The sequence below is a fragment of the Protopterus annectens genome, chromosome 4.part1 (assembly GCF_019279795.1).
Source record: "Protopterus annectens isolate FY-2018-M chromosome 4.part1, PAN1.0, whole genome shotgun sequence".
Classification (NCBI taxonomy): domain Eukaryota; kingdom Metazoa; phylum Chordata; order Ceratodontiformes; family Protopteridae; genus Protopterus; species Protopterus annectens.
The window spans coordinates 753,967,275-753,985,873 of record NC_056734.1 but is presented as its reverse complement, the minus strand read 5'-3'; the positions used below and the strand labels follow the sequence as shown (position 1 = coordinate 753,985,873).

At 39.0% G+C, this 18,599-nt stretch overlaps 1 protein-coding gene across 1 annotated transcript in view; it reads left to right on the top strand.

Annotated features, from left to right (window-relative positions):
- Window positions 1-18,599, top strand: part of IWS1 (interacts with SUPT6H, CTD assembly factor 1) — an 801,761-nt gene that overhangs the window by 8,238 nt on the left and 774,924 nt on the right. Inside the window, exons 3-4 of the mRNA XM_044070501.1 lie at window positions 8,829-9,751; window positions 10,986-11,425. Coding sequence (XP_043926436.1) covers window positions 8,829-9,751; window positions 10,986-11,425 — 1,363 coding nt within the window. The remainder of the gene's footprint in view (window positions 1-8,828; window positions 9,752-10,985; window positions 11,426-18,599) is intronic.

The window sequence follows — 18,599 nt, the reverse complement described above, 5'->3', positions numbered from 1 at the left end:
GAATTTTTGATTTCTTACCAGACTTGTAAATAATGCTATTGAGGCGTGTATTTTAACAAGTTCTAAATGCTTGCATTGTGGTGTTTGGGTCTGAGTTTGAATTTAAAAATTAGTTGATGCTATATACAGCAAATGTATAGCAAATAGGTGAAACTCACTAAACTTATTGCACTTAGTACTGCTGTTATGATTTATATCTTTTTTTTTTTTTTTTTTTTTTTTAGTTGTGTGATAAAATGAGTGTGACTTCCATAATGTTGTATATGATGATAATGAACATATTTTTGATATTGGGGATGGTATGTTGGATTAATGTGTTGATATGTTGTTGATGTGCAAGGAAGAATATTGTGCAGTGTCATACTGGTTATGTTTCTGATTTGATGGTCATTGGGAGTCGTCATGTAAAAATGTCGGGTATAGATATTTTGATCTCTTTTAGAGTAGCATAAACAAGATTAGGTTTATCCTTGATGCAGCAACATAATCATAGCCTTGAATGATGTTTATTTTAAAAACATTAATGAGCAGTTTTAAAATATGTAAAGTCATTTAAATAAGCATTTGTAAAATATGCGGTTAGGAAAGTTTTAATGGTGGTTAGAACTGCAATTTTCTATGTATTGCCATTGTTTGTTTAGTATGCCATTAAATTTGTGCATGCATTAATGTTTGTATAAAATATTTCTTGACACTGATTAATTAACTTTTCTCTTGGTAGTGATTGGATAATTATTTTATTGGGCATTTAGGGTAATGGCATATTAAGAGTGGGAAATGCTTATTATGCTCTTTGAAGGATCATTTGTGCTTCGAAGTGCTATTGTTCTGATTTTCCTTTTCCATTCTGTGCTGAGATACTGTTGTAGCAAACAAAAGTTGTTGTTTTTGAGCCATTTAGTTTGCATTTTCTTCCACTGAGTTGCAGCTTTTTGTGGCAGTTTTGGGTCATGTCTTTTGCTGTTGTCTGTGGCTTACCCCTGCACACATATGCAAGGAGACTCTAGGCAAATATTAGTGACATGCATACTGTATTCATGAACAATAAGTGCACAGTTAGTTAGGGACTGGGTGCATTCCTGTCACAGTAATAAACCCTTAAATTCTTAAACATTTGGTAGAAATAAGTCAGAACTACACAGTCCACTCCATTTCTTTTTGCTTGTCATTTGTTGTTTGTTTTAAACACTTGGTTCACAGGCGAATAAGAACGCTGTGACTGTTTGTTTACTAAAGCTGTTATTTCAGCTTTTGAAACCCATTAGCACCACAGCTTAACAGCCTTCAAGGGGAAACCAACCAAAACTGTAATAAAACCTGTTGAATAGTAGAACTATTTCATTCTCTCATTAATTCTTAGTGACAATATATTTTTGTTTTCTAATTACATAGCTTATATAAATGCTTACTGTCTTGTTTCCAGTTTATTTCTACATTAAACAAACACAGAAATTTGGTTTTAACCCCCCCTTCCCATGATGCTGCTTTCATTACGTCATGCAGTTCTGGCTGCATAGATTTCAAATATGGTTTGAGTCAGGCATGTTAGGGGGACTGTTTTGCTTTGTGACTCATGCATCAGCTCATATTCAGGGTGTTTAGCTTTGCACATACTACTGCTGCTTGGGAATGTTTTTTGAAGTACTGTTATGCCACCTGGGTCAGAGCTCTATCCTGTTTCTTAGTCTTGAAACTCCTTCTGCTTACATTTCTTGATGCACTAACTATCCTGTCTGTGGACAGCATCTCCAAATCTCACCCAAACAAAATACAAGGCATATGGTTTGGTGGTTGTGACTCAGTGTAAGAAAATGGTTGGATAAATCTGGGAAAATGGATAATCTTTTAAAGCGGTGATCTACTTGTCAAGTGAGGCCAATATTATTAGAAAGGGCTATTGCAGTTTAATGTGGCTTATTTTTATGTACTTAAACTGAAATAGACCTTCTGATTTTTTTTTTTTGTGGGGTTTTGTGTTGCAGGTTAAACTTGGTTAACGCTTACCAAATGCAAAATATTAATTTTTATTTATAGGAAGGAGTAATAAAAAAAAGAAAATAGCATTAAGCAAACACTAGATGGAGATTCTGGCAAGATGGATTTAGAAAAGAAAATATTAGTAGACTATCAGATTGTGAGTTTAACTATGAGGAGTATCTTAATAGAAAAAGAAACAATTTGCACAGATTTATTAAGCAGTTTTTGTGGGATACAGCGTAGCAATCTTGTTCGGAACTTAAGCAGGTATGAGGAAGATAGGAAGCGCTTAAGGAGAGAATGCAGCGGGAAGGCACATACTATAACATTTCAAAAACAAGGGCTTTATTGTAAGTTGGAATGGCATTGGCTAAGAATTTAAATTATAATCAAGTTTTTAGATTAATGACAGAGACTAAAGAATTCATTTTTGTTTAAAGAGAAATGGAATACTGTATTTTTCACATACCAATATGTATAAGTGAGTGTGCCACGGTGGTGCAGCAGTTAGCATTGTCCCCACACAGCAAGAGGCTGTCTGGTTCGATTCTCGGCTGGAGTGCCTTCTGTGCAGAGTCTGCATGTCCTCCTGTGGTCAAGTGAGATTTAAATATGTGTGTGTGTGTGTGTGTGTGTGTGTGTGTGTGTGCACTCGCGTGCATGCCTTCAGTGAAGATTGGGCGCTGGGCGGGCAAGTCGGCATTGTAAAAACTCCACTGTCAATCGATCTGCAGACCGGTGATCTGCTGTGGAGACCCCTAACCGTAAAAAGCCGAAAGACATTGCTTTATATTTTATGTACAAGTGAAAAGAGAAAAAAAGCTGGGCTGGAACATTGTTGAAATGTACAGGTATATAGGTATTGTTTGGCTTTTCTTGTATGAAATGTTGCTGGTTGCTGAACAATTTAAAACCATACTCGGTTAAATTGTACTACAATTTTAAGTGAAAGTCGAAGTTTAAAGGGTGAAGTAATACCATAACGGTGATCATAATAGCTATAAAGCAGAATGTGACATTTATCAGAAATGAATCTTCGCTGTTAGAACTGCATGATGTAATGAATGCATTGTCATGGGGAGGGGGTTTTAAAACCAATGTTTTTATACGCTAGCAAACCTTTGTACTAATTCCACAGTCTCACAGTTGTGGAAGTATGCCACAGACTAACTAAATCCAAACTTTATTTAATTTAATGGGAAAGTTACTGTCTAAAACCCTTTATCAGTAGAGAAATGAGGAGGACTAAAGTGAACATTAATGGTATACAAGATAATGAAATTTAAAAGTTTTGCATTGTAGGCAAAACTTTGACAGTGTAAAGAAAACAAATTCTAGAAACGTGTACATTGTGACAACTTGAGTGTAGAAATCCAAGGCAACAAGTTGCTTTTCTCTTCATAGTAAGTATCACTAAAACAGTGTAATAGAGCTGTAACATTAGTTCAGGTAAGCAAGAAAACACATTCCCTATCAGCTAAACTATAAACGGGTAATACTTTTGAATTACTTCCATCTGCATATCCTCTGTTACTGAATCTAGCATCAGCAAAATAATATGGGCCCTCACTGGGTCTGAGGTAAACCTTAAAACAGCCATCCCATATACTGATACCTGTGAAGGTTTCTTACCAATCCAATGGAATTAGGAGCTTTCTTCTCTTTTACAACAGATGAGGAAGAGATATAATTTACATTTAAACACCTGTTTTGTCACGAGGATATAAACCTGTAACCTTCAGGATGATCGTCCAGGATCCTAAGTTTAATAAGATCATCGATAGGTCAGACACCTCTTTCCAGTCATATCTCAAAATGCATCTGCTTTAAGAGGAAATTATTACAGATGCTTAAGGTCACAGAATCCATGTGGAGGGTTTCCCTGATTTTAAAACTTGCAAAACTTACGGACCAGTAACTTAGGCGATTCTTATTTTCAGTTTTCATCTGGTTTATTCTGTAAATGTACATGTACATTTGATAAGGAAAAAACTTTCTATATTTGAAATAAGATCTGACAGCTGTAACTGCACCAGCACTTTGAGAATTCCCTAATTATTTAGCTTATATGCTATCCTTTCAAAATATTATAATTTAATAGATGTTGGAGAATCTAAATCATTTAACTGACTTAAATTAAATGAATTGCTGACAAAGCTGCTGATTCAAGGGGGCGTCAGACACTAAGGTGTTCTTATGTTGCAATGGCATTGTTATGCCGTTATACTTGGCTTACTGCTTAGCTGTTCAGAATCTGCCTGAAGACTCACTCTCTTGGCATATTGTATTTCCATTAAATTCTTCACTCACTCTGCCTGAAGGTGTTGATGCATAGTTTCTAGATTCTGCTATCATAGTAAAACTTCTTTTTGGCTGTCTAGCTGCAGCATTTTCAAAAAAGAGAAAGGCAAGTTTAAGGAACAAAAACAAGAAGAGTACTCTATAGCTGTTTTACTTAGTCTATAGCTGTTTTACTTAGTCTATAGCTGTTTTACTTAGTCTATAGCTGTTTTACTTAGTCTATAGCTGTTTTACTTAGTCTATAGCTGTTTTACTTAGTCTATAGCTGTTTTACTTAGTCTATAGCTGTTTTACTTAGTCTATAGCTGTTTTACTTACTCTATAGCTGGTTTACCTGCTCTATAGCTGGTTTACTTTTTATATGAAGTATTATCTGTCAAAATTCCTGTATGGCACCTCTAATAACCACCTCCTAAACTTCTTAAATCCTAAATAGGAAAACACATCTGATTCAGAAGTTGAGTAAAAGGCACACTGATAAGTGTCTTAATGTTTTCTAACAATATATTCCATTATTTCACATTTTTTTTGCATATAATTTAATAATTTGCATCCTACACATTTTGATCATTTTAAGTTGACAGTTACCATGGAGCATCATTGCTTGGTCTTTGATTCGTGACAGTTTCTTGAATTGGAATTAAAGGTATGTTTGCCTTTATTTGTTTATTTTTTTGTTTGTATCATTTCCTGTTGACTGAAGCTTCAGTTCACACTTACCTCAAGAATCTGGGACGTTTTTAGCTTGGCCCACTGCTAATTTTTTTCCCTATGCCTTTAATTTAGTTTATTTCCTTTTCTAAAAGGTTCCATTTCTTTTCTCTCCTTTACAATATTCAATACTCCAGCTATGGTTGATTTTTAGCTTTTGATTTTTATTTTGTAGTAATTGTGTTTTAGACAACAAATGGCATTAAACGTAGCAAAGCTTTACAATGTCTAGGCAAGTCAGATCCTCAAAAGAATCATTTCCTTAGTTAAAATCAATCCCCCCCCCCCCCCAAGTATTTCTGAAAAAGTAATATGTTGGAAAGTTTTAAAATCTGCCAACTCATTACAGCCCCCCCCCCCAGAAAATGTTTTCTATTCTCTCTCTTTTAACCAATTCTGATTTGTTTCTTTCCTGTGTGTGTGTGTCTGTCTCTCTGTTTTTAACATATACATAGGGATGTGCCAGTGTCTTATTTTTACTTCATTGCGCGACATCATTATCTTCATATTTATTGGTGCATGATCTGAATAGTTAGTGGATGTGTTTCAAAGCTTTCTATTAAATACAGTGCTCTTTTTCTATCCAATCTAGTTCAGTTAATATACCTTAGAAATTATGTAAAAGTCTGTGTGAGTTCCTGATTGTAAATTCGTATCTTCAATTTCAAATAGTCTCCTATATTTCTTTAGACACCCACACTCTTTTGTTATATTTTCCCTTTTAGGTACCCCTAATACAGCATCACTATTGCAAATCTGGTTCTAGTCCCTAGTTCTCACCCATAAATATTCCCTGTTGAAAGCTAATTATCTGTCCCCAAATTTTCGAACTCCATATTACTGCAGGTGGAATATAAATACCTGAAGGTGTTGATCCTCTTCCCTTGCCACCAACACCTTATTACTCCAAATCTACCAGTGTTGTCTTTTTTTCCATCTTCTTTCTGTATTGGAGCTCCAATCTTGCAATTAGTATTATTAGCCCCCACACACATTTTCCTTATATTCTGCTGAATATCCATTATAAACATCTTTCTTTGACAATTTCTTTTGCTCATTTCTATCCAGCCATGAATCTTCTAACATTGCTGTTTGCACCCTTGTTGTTGTTGTTGTTGTATATTTCTAAATATATTTCAATACTCTTTGCTTCTGTAACTACAGTGTCATTTACATTTCTTGATGATATTGACAAGTCAGTGATAAAGTTATTATTTCAACATATTCGTCATGGCAGTTCTTAGTTTCCAACTTGCAACTTAAATGCACATATTAATGTTTAGCAGGCTAACTTTGTATGCAGCCTCTGCTTCTCGTCTGTGTTGGAATATGTCATTATTGTCAGAGACCTTTTTGCTTCAATAAAAACACAAAGATAAGTACATTTTCAGACCCTCAAACCCTTTTAACTGACATACACAAAACTGTGGGAGGTTGGCATAATGGTTAAGGTGTTTACCTTACATACCCAAGGTTCAGGGTTCGATTCTCACATGGGGTAATTGGCATGGCTTAAAATGGCCCACAAGGGCAGTCAGCCTAGTACTGATCTATGATTCTATGTAGATACTTTCTAAACAGGGAAGTCATCCCTCAGTATAGAGGCTGTTGCTGCAAATAGACTGTTAAACCTACTGGCTTTGCTTATTCTGAAGTTGGGTTTAATTATAATAGAATCACACGCTACAGCATTATGTTACCTCTTGGTATCATATGTTCTTGTTATGTCTGTTTCCCTCCCGGATGTGAAAAACAATTTACTTGCTGATTTTTAGCATTAAGAAAAAGTGTACTGGCTGACTTGAATGAATAAATTGTGCACTGTTATATTTATTATTGAAGTAGAAAGCCTCTAGGGATGCAACTACTTGCAGGAGAATTCACTATTCCCTGTGTCAAAAACCTTTTCACTGAACTGCTTGTTAGTTCAACAATTCATAATTGCTCCACTATTAACATATATTATATTATATTATATTATGTTAACTACCTCCCTCTTTCTGACGCTCCTAGTTGCATCACGTGTAGTATTTATTGTTCTAGGTAATCTTAACAGTTTCTGTTCATATCTTATTCAGTAGACACAGGTAGTGAAGCACACTATACTTTATATATCTTTGTTTACATATCTTCATTTTGAATTTTTTTGTGTCCTTGTTTTATGTGAGTGGTGCCAATTATCTGCTGCATTCAACCTTCCCTTTCGGGGAATTCTACTTTATCTAACGTGAACTTTTACCAAAGTGGGCTATTACTCTGTCACTGCAAACTAGAGTAAAAGGAAGCTACTGCTTTTGAAATTTCATGCTGGTAAAAACGCAGCTAAGGCAGGATATAACCCAAACCCACATTTTATGGCTTTCTGTACAGTGACTTTATTCTGAGATCTGCAGTTATGGTAAGTACACTTGACCACAGCTGTACTCTTTCCCAGTTACCACTGCCTGAAGTCCTTGTAAAAGTTTCATCTGGTTTACAGGGTTAGCATTTGAATGTGTATGTTCCTTGTGTTTGGTGTATGAATTTTTCAGTTGCAACCAGGTACACTCCACTCCTAAGAAAAATTAAGTTGCTTAGTTTTCCTGTTTGTTGCAGCAACAGCTGTTTCGCTATCTGATCTGTATTTTGTACTCTGATTACAGTTAGAAACAAGAAATATCTGAGTCACACAACCCCAAATATTACAAAAAGGCTTAAATAATGAAACTGTCATTAAGAATCCACTGTTGGTGACTGCAACACAGATATAAAACCTATGAATAAAATAAATGCCCAAAAGTGTTTTGTTTAGGTTTAACCATACACACTGTTTTACGTTATTGTAGTAAGTATAGTTGCACGTCTGTGGAGAAAGGGCAAGTGCCTCATAAAAGGATATCCTTACATAGCACTCCATTCATTCTTAAATTCTTTGATAGCTGCTGCATACATGGTTTAGACCATTCTTTCAAATTTTCCGTCAGCTGCTTTGTCATGTTGCAGTTTCTTTTCAAGCATCAACAGATCACTTAAGTGCTTACAAAACACATGCATGTGTATATTCTGCCATGATAAAATTCGCTTTTTATAACACTGCTGTTTTATGATCATTCCCCGAGATTGTAGATATCTGTATTAAAATGCTCTGGTAAAGGTTTGTCTTCACAGTAATGGATGTGAAGGCATAACTTGTGTTCAGCATATCCAGTTAACATTATTTTGATGACCTGATTTCTCTGTATGTTTAAAAATACTAAATGATAAATGGTTGGTCTGTGTCTTGTTACCATGCAGAGAATTACTATCCTTAAGCTTTTTTGTTTAAAGTAAATATATAACATTTATATATTTAAATATGTATGCTTTTATGACCGCCATCTAAGTATAATCAAATGCTAAAAAGACAATAAATCTTTAACCAAATGGGGTAGTTTATTTTGAGCACAAAAATTGACTGGCGTTAAAGTAGCCCGCAAGGGCTCCAAAAGTTAGTGGGGCTGACTCTGAAAAAGAGGCTCCCTCTCACCTGCAACCTATCACTTTCCAGTTGTTTCTTGAGGCATTTGTAATTTCTGGTTTATTCACAATATACTATGTATGCACCTATGTTGACTACATTTTGTATTTCTGTGTAATTTTGGAAACACTTGTATCTGTTCCATGTATCCAGTTAGCAGAAGAATTAATCTGGGAGATTGGTTGTTTTTGAGCTTAGGGTTACAATTAATTTATTATGCAGGGGATTAGTTGGACTGGCTAGACAAAGGTTCATTATCTGCAGATTAACCTAGTGCATTCTGTTTTTAGTATTTGCTCTTTTTATGTGTTCCAAACCCTGATTATATGTTTTTCTGTTATAGAATGAACACAGTGATAGTGAGTACCACAGCCTTTCAGCCAGTAACAGAATTAAATCTGATGAAGACAGTACCTCAGAAAATGAGGATGCCATGCAAAACAATGAAAGTGATATTGAAAATGAAACTCAGAAACGTACTTTGAGTGATCTAGAAGATGAAGATGCTTCCAGAACCAGAGGTAGCGATTCAGATAATGATATTTCCAGGCACAATAGTGATTCTGAACATGAGCCATCCACCAGAAGTAGGGGAGGTGACTCTGAAAATGAAGATACCCACAAAGGAAGAGGAAGCGATTCAGAAAATGAAGATACCCACAAAGGAAGAGGAAGCGATTCAGAAAATGAAGACATCCACCCACTCAGAGGGAGTGAATCAGAAAATGAGAATGAAGTCCAACAGAGAGACAGTGACTTTGATGCGCCAAAAATGAGAGGGAGTGACTCTGAAAAAGAGGAACGGTCAGGACATGAAGGGAGTGACTCTGAACCCGATGTTACTTCCAGGCACAGGGGCAGTGACTCTGAGGATGGTTCCAAGCTTAGGGGAAGTGATTCTGACAATGATGCCACCTCTAAAGCTAGAGGGAGTGACTCTAACAATGAAGGTTCTATCAAACGTAGGGAGAGTGACTCTGATAGTGAATACAACATAAAACGTAGGGCTAGTGACTCTGACAATGAGGATGCTGTAAAACCTAGAGGGAGTGACTATGAATTTGAGGGATCCCCAAAACATAAAGGGAGTGACTCTGAAAAAGATGCCCCAAAACCTAGAGTAAGTGACTCTGAAGATGAGGTCCTTCCTGGTCGCAGAAAAACACAGTCTAAAAAGAGGGCTGCCAAACACAAAGCAAGTGAGTCTGAAAACGAGATTGTCCCCAAACCCAAGGGAAGTGATTCAGAAGATGAGATCATGCCTAGGCAGAAGAAAATGCAGTCTAAAAAGAAAAGCAATGTGAAACGTAAGGGAAGTAACTTTGGGAATGAAGATGCAGACAAACCTAACGAGAGTGAGTCTGAAAAAGATGTTCCTGTTCGTAAACAAAGACAGTCTAAGAAGAAGAAAAATGCTGTCACACTTGCAGAAAGCAGTTCTGAAAAGGAGGGAGCAGTAGCACATAGGGGGAGTGACTCTGAAATAGAATATACCCCAAAACCTAAGGAAATTGACTCTGAAGAAGAGATTGCTCCCATGCGTAAAAGAAAGCAGGCTAAAAAGAAGAGTACTTTGAAGCATAAAGGAAGTGACTCTGAAGAAGAATATACCCCTAAACAAACAGGGGTGGACTCTGATAAAGAGGTCACTTCTTTGCGCAAAAAACGACAGCCTAAAAAGAAGAATATTTTAAAACCTGTAGAAAGTGACTCTGAAGTTGATGATGTGCCTACACTGAAAGGGACTGACTCTGACAAAAGGTCTGCTTCCACGCGCAAAAGAAGGCAGGCTAAGAAAAAGGGTGTTTCAAAACCTGTAGAAAGCGAGTCAGAAAAGGAGGATGCTCTGAAAGTTAGCGGAAGTGACTCTGAAGTTGATGATGTGCCTACACTGAAAGGGAGTGACTCTGACAAAAGGTCTGCTTCCACGCAAAAGAAGGCAGCCTAAGAAAAAGGGTGTTTCAAAACCTGTAGAAAGCGAGTCAGAAAAGGAGGATGCTCTGAAAGTTAGCGGAAGTGACTCTGAAGTTGATGATGTGCCTACACTGAAAGGGAGTGACTCTGACAAAAGGTCTTCTTCCACGCGCAAAAGAAGGCAGCCCAAGAAAAAGGGTGTTTTGAAACCTGTAGAAAGCGAGTCAGAAAAGGAGGATGCTCTGAAAGTTAGCGGAAGTGACTCTGAAGTTGATGATGTGCCTACACTGAAAGGGAGTGACTCTGACAAAAGGTCTGCTTCCACACGCAAAAGAAGGCAGCCTAAGAAAAAGGGTGTTTCGAAACCTGTAGAAAGCGAGTCAGAAAAGGAGGATGCTCTGAAAGTTAGCGGAAGTGACTCTGAAAAAGAGGCTCCTCCCACCCGCAAAAGACGGCAACCTAAAAAGAAAGGTGTATCACATAGTGAAAGTGATTCTGAAAATAAGATGACTCCAAAGCCTTTGAGGAGCAACTCTGAAGATGATGGTGCATATCAGAGTGACACTGAAAATAAAGTTGCTCAGAGGCCTAAGGTGAGTGACTCTGAAAGTGAGAATGCTGTTAAGTCTAAGGGGAGTGACTCTGAGAAAGAGACTTCTCCCAAACCTGGTAACAGTGATTCTGACAGTGATGTTGCCAAAAGGCAGAAGCAGCATTCTGTGCAGAATACAGACCATGATAAAGCATCTGACTCTGAAAATGAAAATGTTCAAAGGCCCGGTGATAGTGACTCTGACAATGAAGTGATGCAGAGAAAGAAACGCAAAATTATAACTGAAGATGACAGTGAAGAAGACAGCAAAAATAGCATTCACAAAAAGAAGGAAATACAAGACTCTAATAGTGAGGATGAAGTGAAAACCTCAAGGCCAGCTATTAGTGATGGAGAAAGTGAAGATGAAGGTCCCAAACAAAAGAAGGCTGAAGATAGTGATGATGATGAGGAGGATAAAGATGATAGAACAGGTGGGTATATGAGATTCCATTTCATAATTGTCTTCTGTGCTAGTTTCTGTTAACTGAAAACTGTTAACGCACCATTTTTTAGAAGAAAAAAACTGTTTACAGCTCGTTTAAATAGTTGTAAGTCGTGCTGTAACTGGAGAGACCATTAACTTTATAAGCTTTAAAACACATTGCAAAATCTGTAGTAATAATTTATATAAAAATGAAGTAAAAAAAGATCATCCTCAGTGTATATTTGATGTAAGTACTGCTGACAGATGCAAAGCTGAAAGTGTAGCGAGAAAACTGTAATATAAAATTCCATTGTCATATGTACCTAAAGTCAGCATCATGCTTCAGTCTTTGAGGGTACAGCTAATGTTTGTAGTTATACATTGTAGTATGCAAATAAACACACAAAATGTGATAAGGTTTTATAGGACCAAAAAAAATCTAGCTAGTGACAGTATGTTTGTAATGTAGTTGTTATATGACTGTATTGATGATTTTGATCAGGGCAACAATGCTTGGTGGGTTGCTGTGCTAACTAGCACGTCTGAAGTTTTCCTCTTGTCGTGTGAAACTTCAATAGACTTTACTAAATGCTCATTTTGAGAGACTGTGACTTCCTTAGAAAGATTTGGGACATTATTGAAAATCTGCATAAGTTTGAAAGACAGATTATTGCTTAGAGTCTCTAGCAACTCCCCATAGTCCTTTAGAAATGTTGTTATCATAGAAAGAAACCTTATTTGATGCTTTGGTGTAGAGGAATAAAGCTGTGAGTATGGCCCAGGATAACCAGGTTTAATTAACATCTTGAGTGTCTTGAGGCATTAGCGGGTTAAGGATGGGAGTGCCTGTCAGGGGATGTGTTGCATCTTACATGCTCCATACAGCTGATCCTTGGTGGACCCTGGAGGCTGAGGGCTTGTAGGGTGGTGGTGTCCAAAGTGAAAATAGGTGGTGGGCCTTGCCTGAGTTGCCACAAAGGCAGGACAGCATGGCAGCACACCCCTGTTCATTGTCTGCTTATTGACACTGCAGGCATGCTCAAGTGATGGGGAAGTTGCAGCTTAAAACAAAATACCTCTTTGTAGCAGTATGAATCTGCATTGGGAACCTTGGTCTCCTTACTAGCACTTGAGCATGATTCATGGAAGAGGACTTGAATTGGCTAAAAAACCTGGATGAGGAAAGTCCAGGATGGCAGCAGATAGTTAGCTGCATGGATGGGGATGGGGGCTCTCGAAATGTCAGCACTCAAAATGCTGCTTACTGACAAGCCAAAAACAAGACCGAAAACCCAGGAGAAGAGCAAATATCAAAGATCTGTCTTCTCCTTTAAACTTTTTTTTTCTGCACCCCCCCCCCCAAAAAAAAAAAAAACCTTGTGTATATATACCAGCTTCATTGCTATATCTTGGAAGAAAAGGGAATGTCAGTCACACTAGGGTTGTAACAAAATGTTTTTTTTTTATGCAGATTAGATAGATTTGGCCATCTCACTGGGATAGTTTCCAAAGTGTTTTGGTAGGTGCTATGAGTTCTTTTTATAGCTACTTGAGCTACCACCAACTCGGGCAAAAGAGGCTTCTGTTTAGCAACTCATTCGAAGCTCAAGAATGCAGTCACCTACCTTGTGCAGCAGTACATTGTAAGTACTGGAAAGTCAGATCATGCACCTGCTGCAGAATACAGTTTTTTTGATGCTTTACCTTTTTTGCTTGGAAAATCTGCCAAATGAGCAGTATGTTATTAAAGGATATACTCTGAGAAATAGAGTAGCTTGGAGCTCTTATCACTAGAGACAATAAGAAGTAGAATGGGTGTGTTATGGGCGTAAAAGATAATTTTAGATTGATGCAAATATGTCTTTTTGGACAGCAGTTACAAAAATATGGGGGCATGGCCATAAGCATTAGATTTTAAGGATCAGCTGCATTCTGAATCTCCAAAAATACCTTTACACAGGAAATGATTGTGGATCAGTGCAGTAGACTGCGAAAGTGGGTGGTGTAAAATTTATATACAGAGACATTTAAAAAACCCTTGAAACAGGCAGTGAAGGGAGTATATGGGATAAAGGAGCAGTAGACTTGTAAAGCACTTAAGGGCAGACTAAACATTTTATTGCCTCCAGCTGCTCTCAGAAGGTGTGATACTGTGGAAACGTATCCCTTGCCCTGGACTCAGTCATGATGGATAATTTCAGCCATTCTCAGTGTGTGACTGCTCATTTCCAGGCATAGCTGTCCATCATTATGGCAATTACTTCAATGTCTGGTTAGGAAGTACATGTGGAGTCTTGCATGTTGACACCTGGAAAGGAAACTGCACCAAAATTGTTTGTGCCAAGGACAATAGTGCAAAAAGTAACTTTAAAAATGGAGACCCTTGTATGCTGCATGGTTGATTTCACCAACTGCGAACCTAAACCAGGTTATCCACCTACCAGTTTTCTCAAATTCACAGGGCAAAGCAGGGCAAGTCCTGTACTCCTTGGATGTGCACAGGCACTATCTATACATGACAAAAACACCTAATACAGCAGAGCAGTTACTGGTGGCTTTCACAGAGGGTAAACACGGCAGGCCTGTCTCCAAATAAACCATTTCAAAATGTATAGCAAACTGCATTATGTTACTCACCACGGAAAAGAACTACCTGAGCATATTAAAGGCCACTTCATCAGGCATGGGGTAACTGCTACTGTTTTTCTCAAAGGAGTCCCTACCCAGGCCATTCTAGAGGAAGCCTCATGGAACTCTGTGCACACCTTTTAGAAAACACTTTTTAACCTAGGCAATGTTTCCAGTGCTAGAGCAGTTTTCCTTACTGCCATCGTAGAAAATAAGGTTTTGCAGGGCCGTAGAGATGACCTACCACCCACCTGAAAGTTTTGGGAGTCCTCCCAGTAATCAGTACTGCAACATTGACTATGAAGACTGTTTTTCTCTTCCTTGCTGGGTGCACGGGGTTAGTGGAGTTTTGTGCAGATGGTCATCATCTCTCCCATCAATCCCCTGTTTGCCTCCTATGATTCTCCTCCTTTTCACTCAAATTCAGGCAACTGGGGAGGTTTTGCTGTCCATTGGTATTAGGCAGCTTTACTCACTGCCCAGAAAGACCTGAAGATTGTGCTAACAAACACCCTTATTATACCCTGACATCCAGACGCTTGTCATCTGACATCCATCGGTTGAGGATGATACAAAAACTCATGAATTTGGACCAGTTTGGGGCTTTTGCATGGCTGGAAGACCCAAGTGTCAGTACTGCTACATTGATCTACTTAAACATCTACAATTATGGTAAATGGGACACAACTGTAGTTTCCCTAGCAAGAGTCCGGTATTAGGCCAAGTTGCTTGGTCCTAGGACGTGGTCTACTTTTTTCATATTGGCAGCACACCTCTTTTCTCAGTGGCTTTTCCTAGCCTGCTGTTGCTATCTTCTGAGGATAGTGTGCTTCTGTATGCTGAATTTGTCTGTTTTAATGATCCAAACACTGTGACAGTGTGGGCTTGGCTTGTTCAAACTCCACTGAGTAACACCTGTTTCTTCTGCTTAATACTACCCTTCTAGCACAGCTGAGCTGTCTTCCTCCCTTGGAATTGCTAAGCTAACAATGGCCACTCGCTTCTATCCTTAGCGGACAGCTTCTACAGCCCCATCCTCTGAGTCACAACCCAAAATCTGAGTGTAGTTAGGGCTTATCACGCTATGCAATGAATTAACTCAACAGTAGGAATACATTTATAAGCCTTGTTTGATATTGCAATGTTAGATAATTCAAGTCCTGCAATATTAATAATTGATGCTTTCTCCTTGTTGGTAAGAATACTGTTAACTCTATTCACAGAAACTGTGATGGTGTCAGATAAAACTTGATGTATGAAGGTCGCTAAACAGCAAGTGAGCTTACTTAAATTGCTTCATTTGTTATTGGTAATATCCACCTCTGTTTGTGTATTCACTTCTATGCTTCTATCCCTGTTGATAAAAAGGATAAGAAAATGTGTCTGGATAGGTGGTATTGACTCATCATCTAAGTCTAAATGAGTAGCGTACTCTGATACTGTTGTGGAATTTTGTGAGCTGTTCTTGAATTCCTTCCTTCTGGTGTCAACGTTAATGCAGACTTTCCACATCTCCAATATCCTTCCCTTTGTTGGATCCTCTCTTGTGTCACAGAAATGCTTTGATAGGTTTTCTGTAACTTTTATGGTGATCATGTGTCACTGTTTCAGTCCTGACTTGTGGGATTTCCTACTTTGGAAGACCTTGGATTTTTTTCTCACTGTTTGGGTATAAAGATAGTCAAACTGCACCATGACCTCAGTTCTTTCTTGCCATTGGAGCCTGAAGCAGAATAATGGTCAGCGAGTTGCTTGATTCCCACCGGAGAAGGAAGACTCCAGAAAGCTAAATATCCCATTGGGGAACCTTTTATGTACCATTTCACTAATGTCAGAGAAAATTAATTGTCTTCGCTTTGGCAAACATTCCACAGTGTGATTTTCACTCCTCTATGATTTGCTTGGGGCAGACCATGACATCCCCCACTGTTGTTTTTGTATTCACTTTAATAGCAGAACTATTGTGTAGAGCTGAGGTTATAGCTAGGCATCTCAGTGAGTCTGCAGGGCATCCATGTACAATGGCATCCACAGGATGAGCTGAAATAGATCTCCCTAGGCGGAATAAGGAAAAGTGCTTCAGACTTGGGGCCTCAGCCGACACTCCCTTGCCGTCAGCCAGCCCACCTAGGCTTGTTATTGCCGAAGAAGGTGAGGCGCTTTCACAGCCCCTTCCACAACTGAGGTCTCCGAGTCTCTGAGACCCGTTCGGAGTCTAGTATGCCTCCCAGTGCTCAACTTCTTTCAAGCCGAAGGACTCAATTTGTTGGTTGGGTTAGGGACTGCTTTGTAGGCTGTGGCTTCTGTCAGTCATTCAAAGACTAACAACGGTTCTTTGCAATGTCAGCATTTTTGCATTTTTTTTTTTTTGCAGCTTCTTGCTCACAGGAGTCAGTTGTCTGTCTGGGGGCAGAGGTCAGTCTTAGAAAAAAAACGAAGGTCACTCACAAGAAAGTGACTCCCGCCCTGCCTCAGCCTAAGCCTATTGGCTCCTACTACCAGGCCTATCAACAGGACCTTCTGAGGTTGGCTGAGGATTTAACCTCCCTGGTAAGTTAAGATCCAAATGCCTTTTTCCTCCTGATTTTCTATTCAGGTAACAGAAAAAGAGAGACCCTTCCAGAAGAATTTTCTGATTCTTTGGACTCTGATGATGACTTGGAACAGGAGTCCACCTTTTGAAGAAGGTGTTTCCATTACCTCCTATGGGGATTCTGACTCTGAGGTCAAGCTGGCATCAGCTCCACCCCACTCCACCCTGGACTATATTTTCTTTGGGGAAGCCTTGCATACCTTGAGAGAACACTTGAAGTGGGAAGCTCAAGCTCAAGACTACATAAATGAACAAAAAAGGATAGCCAGCAACTGTACGCTGTGTAGATACGTTAATGAGACATAAAACGCAAGAGATAACCGACCAGTTTCAGCCAAGGGGTCAACCTAGCCTTCATCAGTGTAACAAATACAAAACATCTTGTGATCCTATATATACATTATCCTTAATTAATGTTGAAATGTTATTGGTGAGCTCATAAATATTCATTCAAACCTGAGCTAAACAGCCCTCCTAATTTAACAATCCACTTCTTTTCCATAGCATTCAGTTCTGTGTGCCACCCAGATGTTCTTCGTCTTCCCTTGCTGCAGTCCTGACAATTTAGTCCCCCAGGGTCATGCTCAGTCTTTGCAGAAGCAATTTTGCGAGTGCAGGTTGGCGTTCTGAGATTTTCGGAGTTTCAGACCGATACAGAGTTGGCTAGTAACGCTAGAACATTTTGGTTTTTCTTGCCTCAGTATTTAACCGGATGTCAGAAAAAGTGAATAACTGTATTTCTTGTGGGAAGCAGATACCGCATAGGGATTATCATACATTGTGTATACCTTGTTTAGGGCCTGAGCACGCGTTGTTGGTTGCCGCTCTTGTGCTAGATTTAACAAGCACTATTAAGAGGAGGCTTGATTGTGCTAGGTTAGTGTTTGGGAACAAGGACAAAACAGTGAAGTCTAGGGGTGAGGAACTGGCAGTGGTCCTTTAGAAGGCTCAGGCCTGAGGTTTTGCCAGGAGTCTCTATGGAGTCTCAGGCAGATACTTTACTGTTACAGGATGTGCCCTCTCAGGAGGTAGGCCAGGCTGAGGGGCTTCTCAGGTAACTGTTCTTCCCTCTCTTCCCAAGGTAGTTTCCTTCTGCTGCCAAAGCTTCTTTTAGAGGAAGGCCAAGTTCAGCTTCTGTAGCTTCTCCTAGCATTTCGGCTCTGTGCCTAAGAAACATATGCTTAAAATGGCAGAAGATTTGATTACTCTGATTAGAGGTTCTATGCCCCACCTGATAAGAGGCCTAGGGTGGAACAGGAGTTTGATAGTTTTGAACAGTGTTCACAGGCTTCAGAGTCTTCTGTGGAAGACTTGCAAGAGTTTCCTACTTATTCTGATTCTGATGTGGATGATTCCACTCCTTCAGCTTCTCCTCCTGAGGATTTTTCATTTTCAGAGACTCTTCACTCCATGAGGGAGCACTTTAAATGGGAAGGCCAAGATTACTCTGACTCCAGAAAAAGGCTTAGGGAATTCTTGTTTTTGCCTCAGCATAGGCCCTTAGCTATTCCTCCTGTGTTGAATGTGGTGGAGGATGTTTTTGCAGAGGCTTCTCTAAACCCTGATTCCTTGCCTCCTGCTCCTGTTAAGCCTGATAGGTATTATAGGGTGCCAGCTCATAAGTATTTGTTTAAGAGTCCCAGGGCGGACCCAGAAACTGTTTCTCAGGGGCCTAAAGGTGTTAAAGCTTCGGTGGTTAAAAATCCTGTACCCTCTGATAAAGAGGCAAGGGCTTTGGACAGGTGGGGTAAGAAAGTATATACTTCTTCCACTCTAGCCATGATTGAATTGTCAGTTTCATATGCTGAAATATCAGAATTATCTCCTTTCACAATTGAAATCTAAGGTGGATGCTTTGGCGGAAGGTATTGAGTGTAAAGAATTGCTGGATTTGGTTCATGTGTCTGAACAAGTAGGTAAGCATTCTTTGCAGTGTGGTTTTGATGCTGTTCAGGCCTCC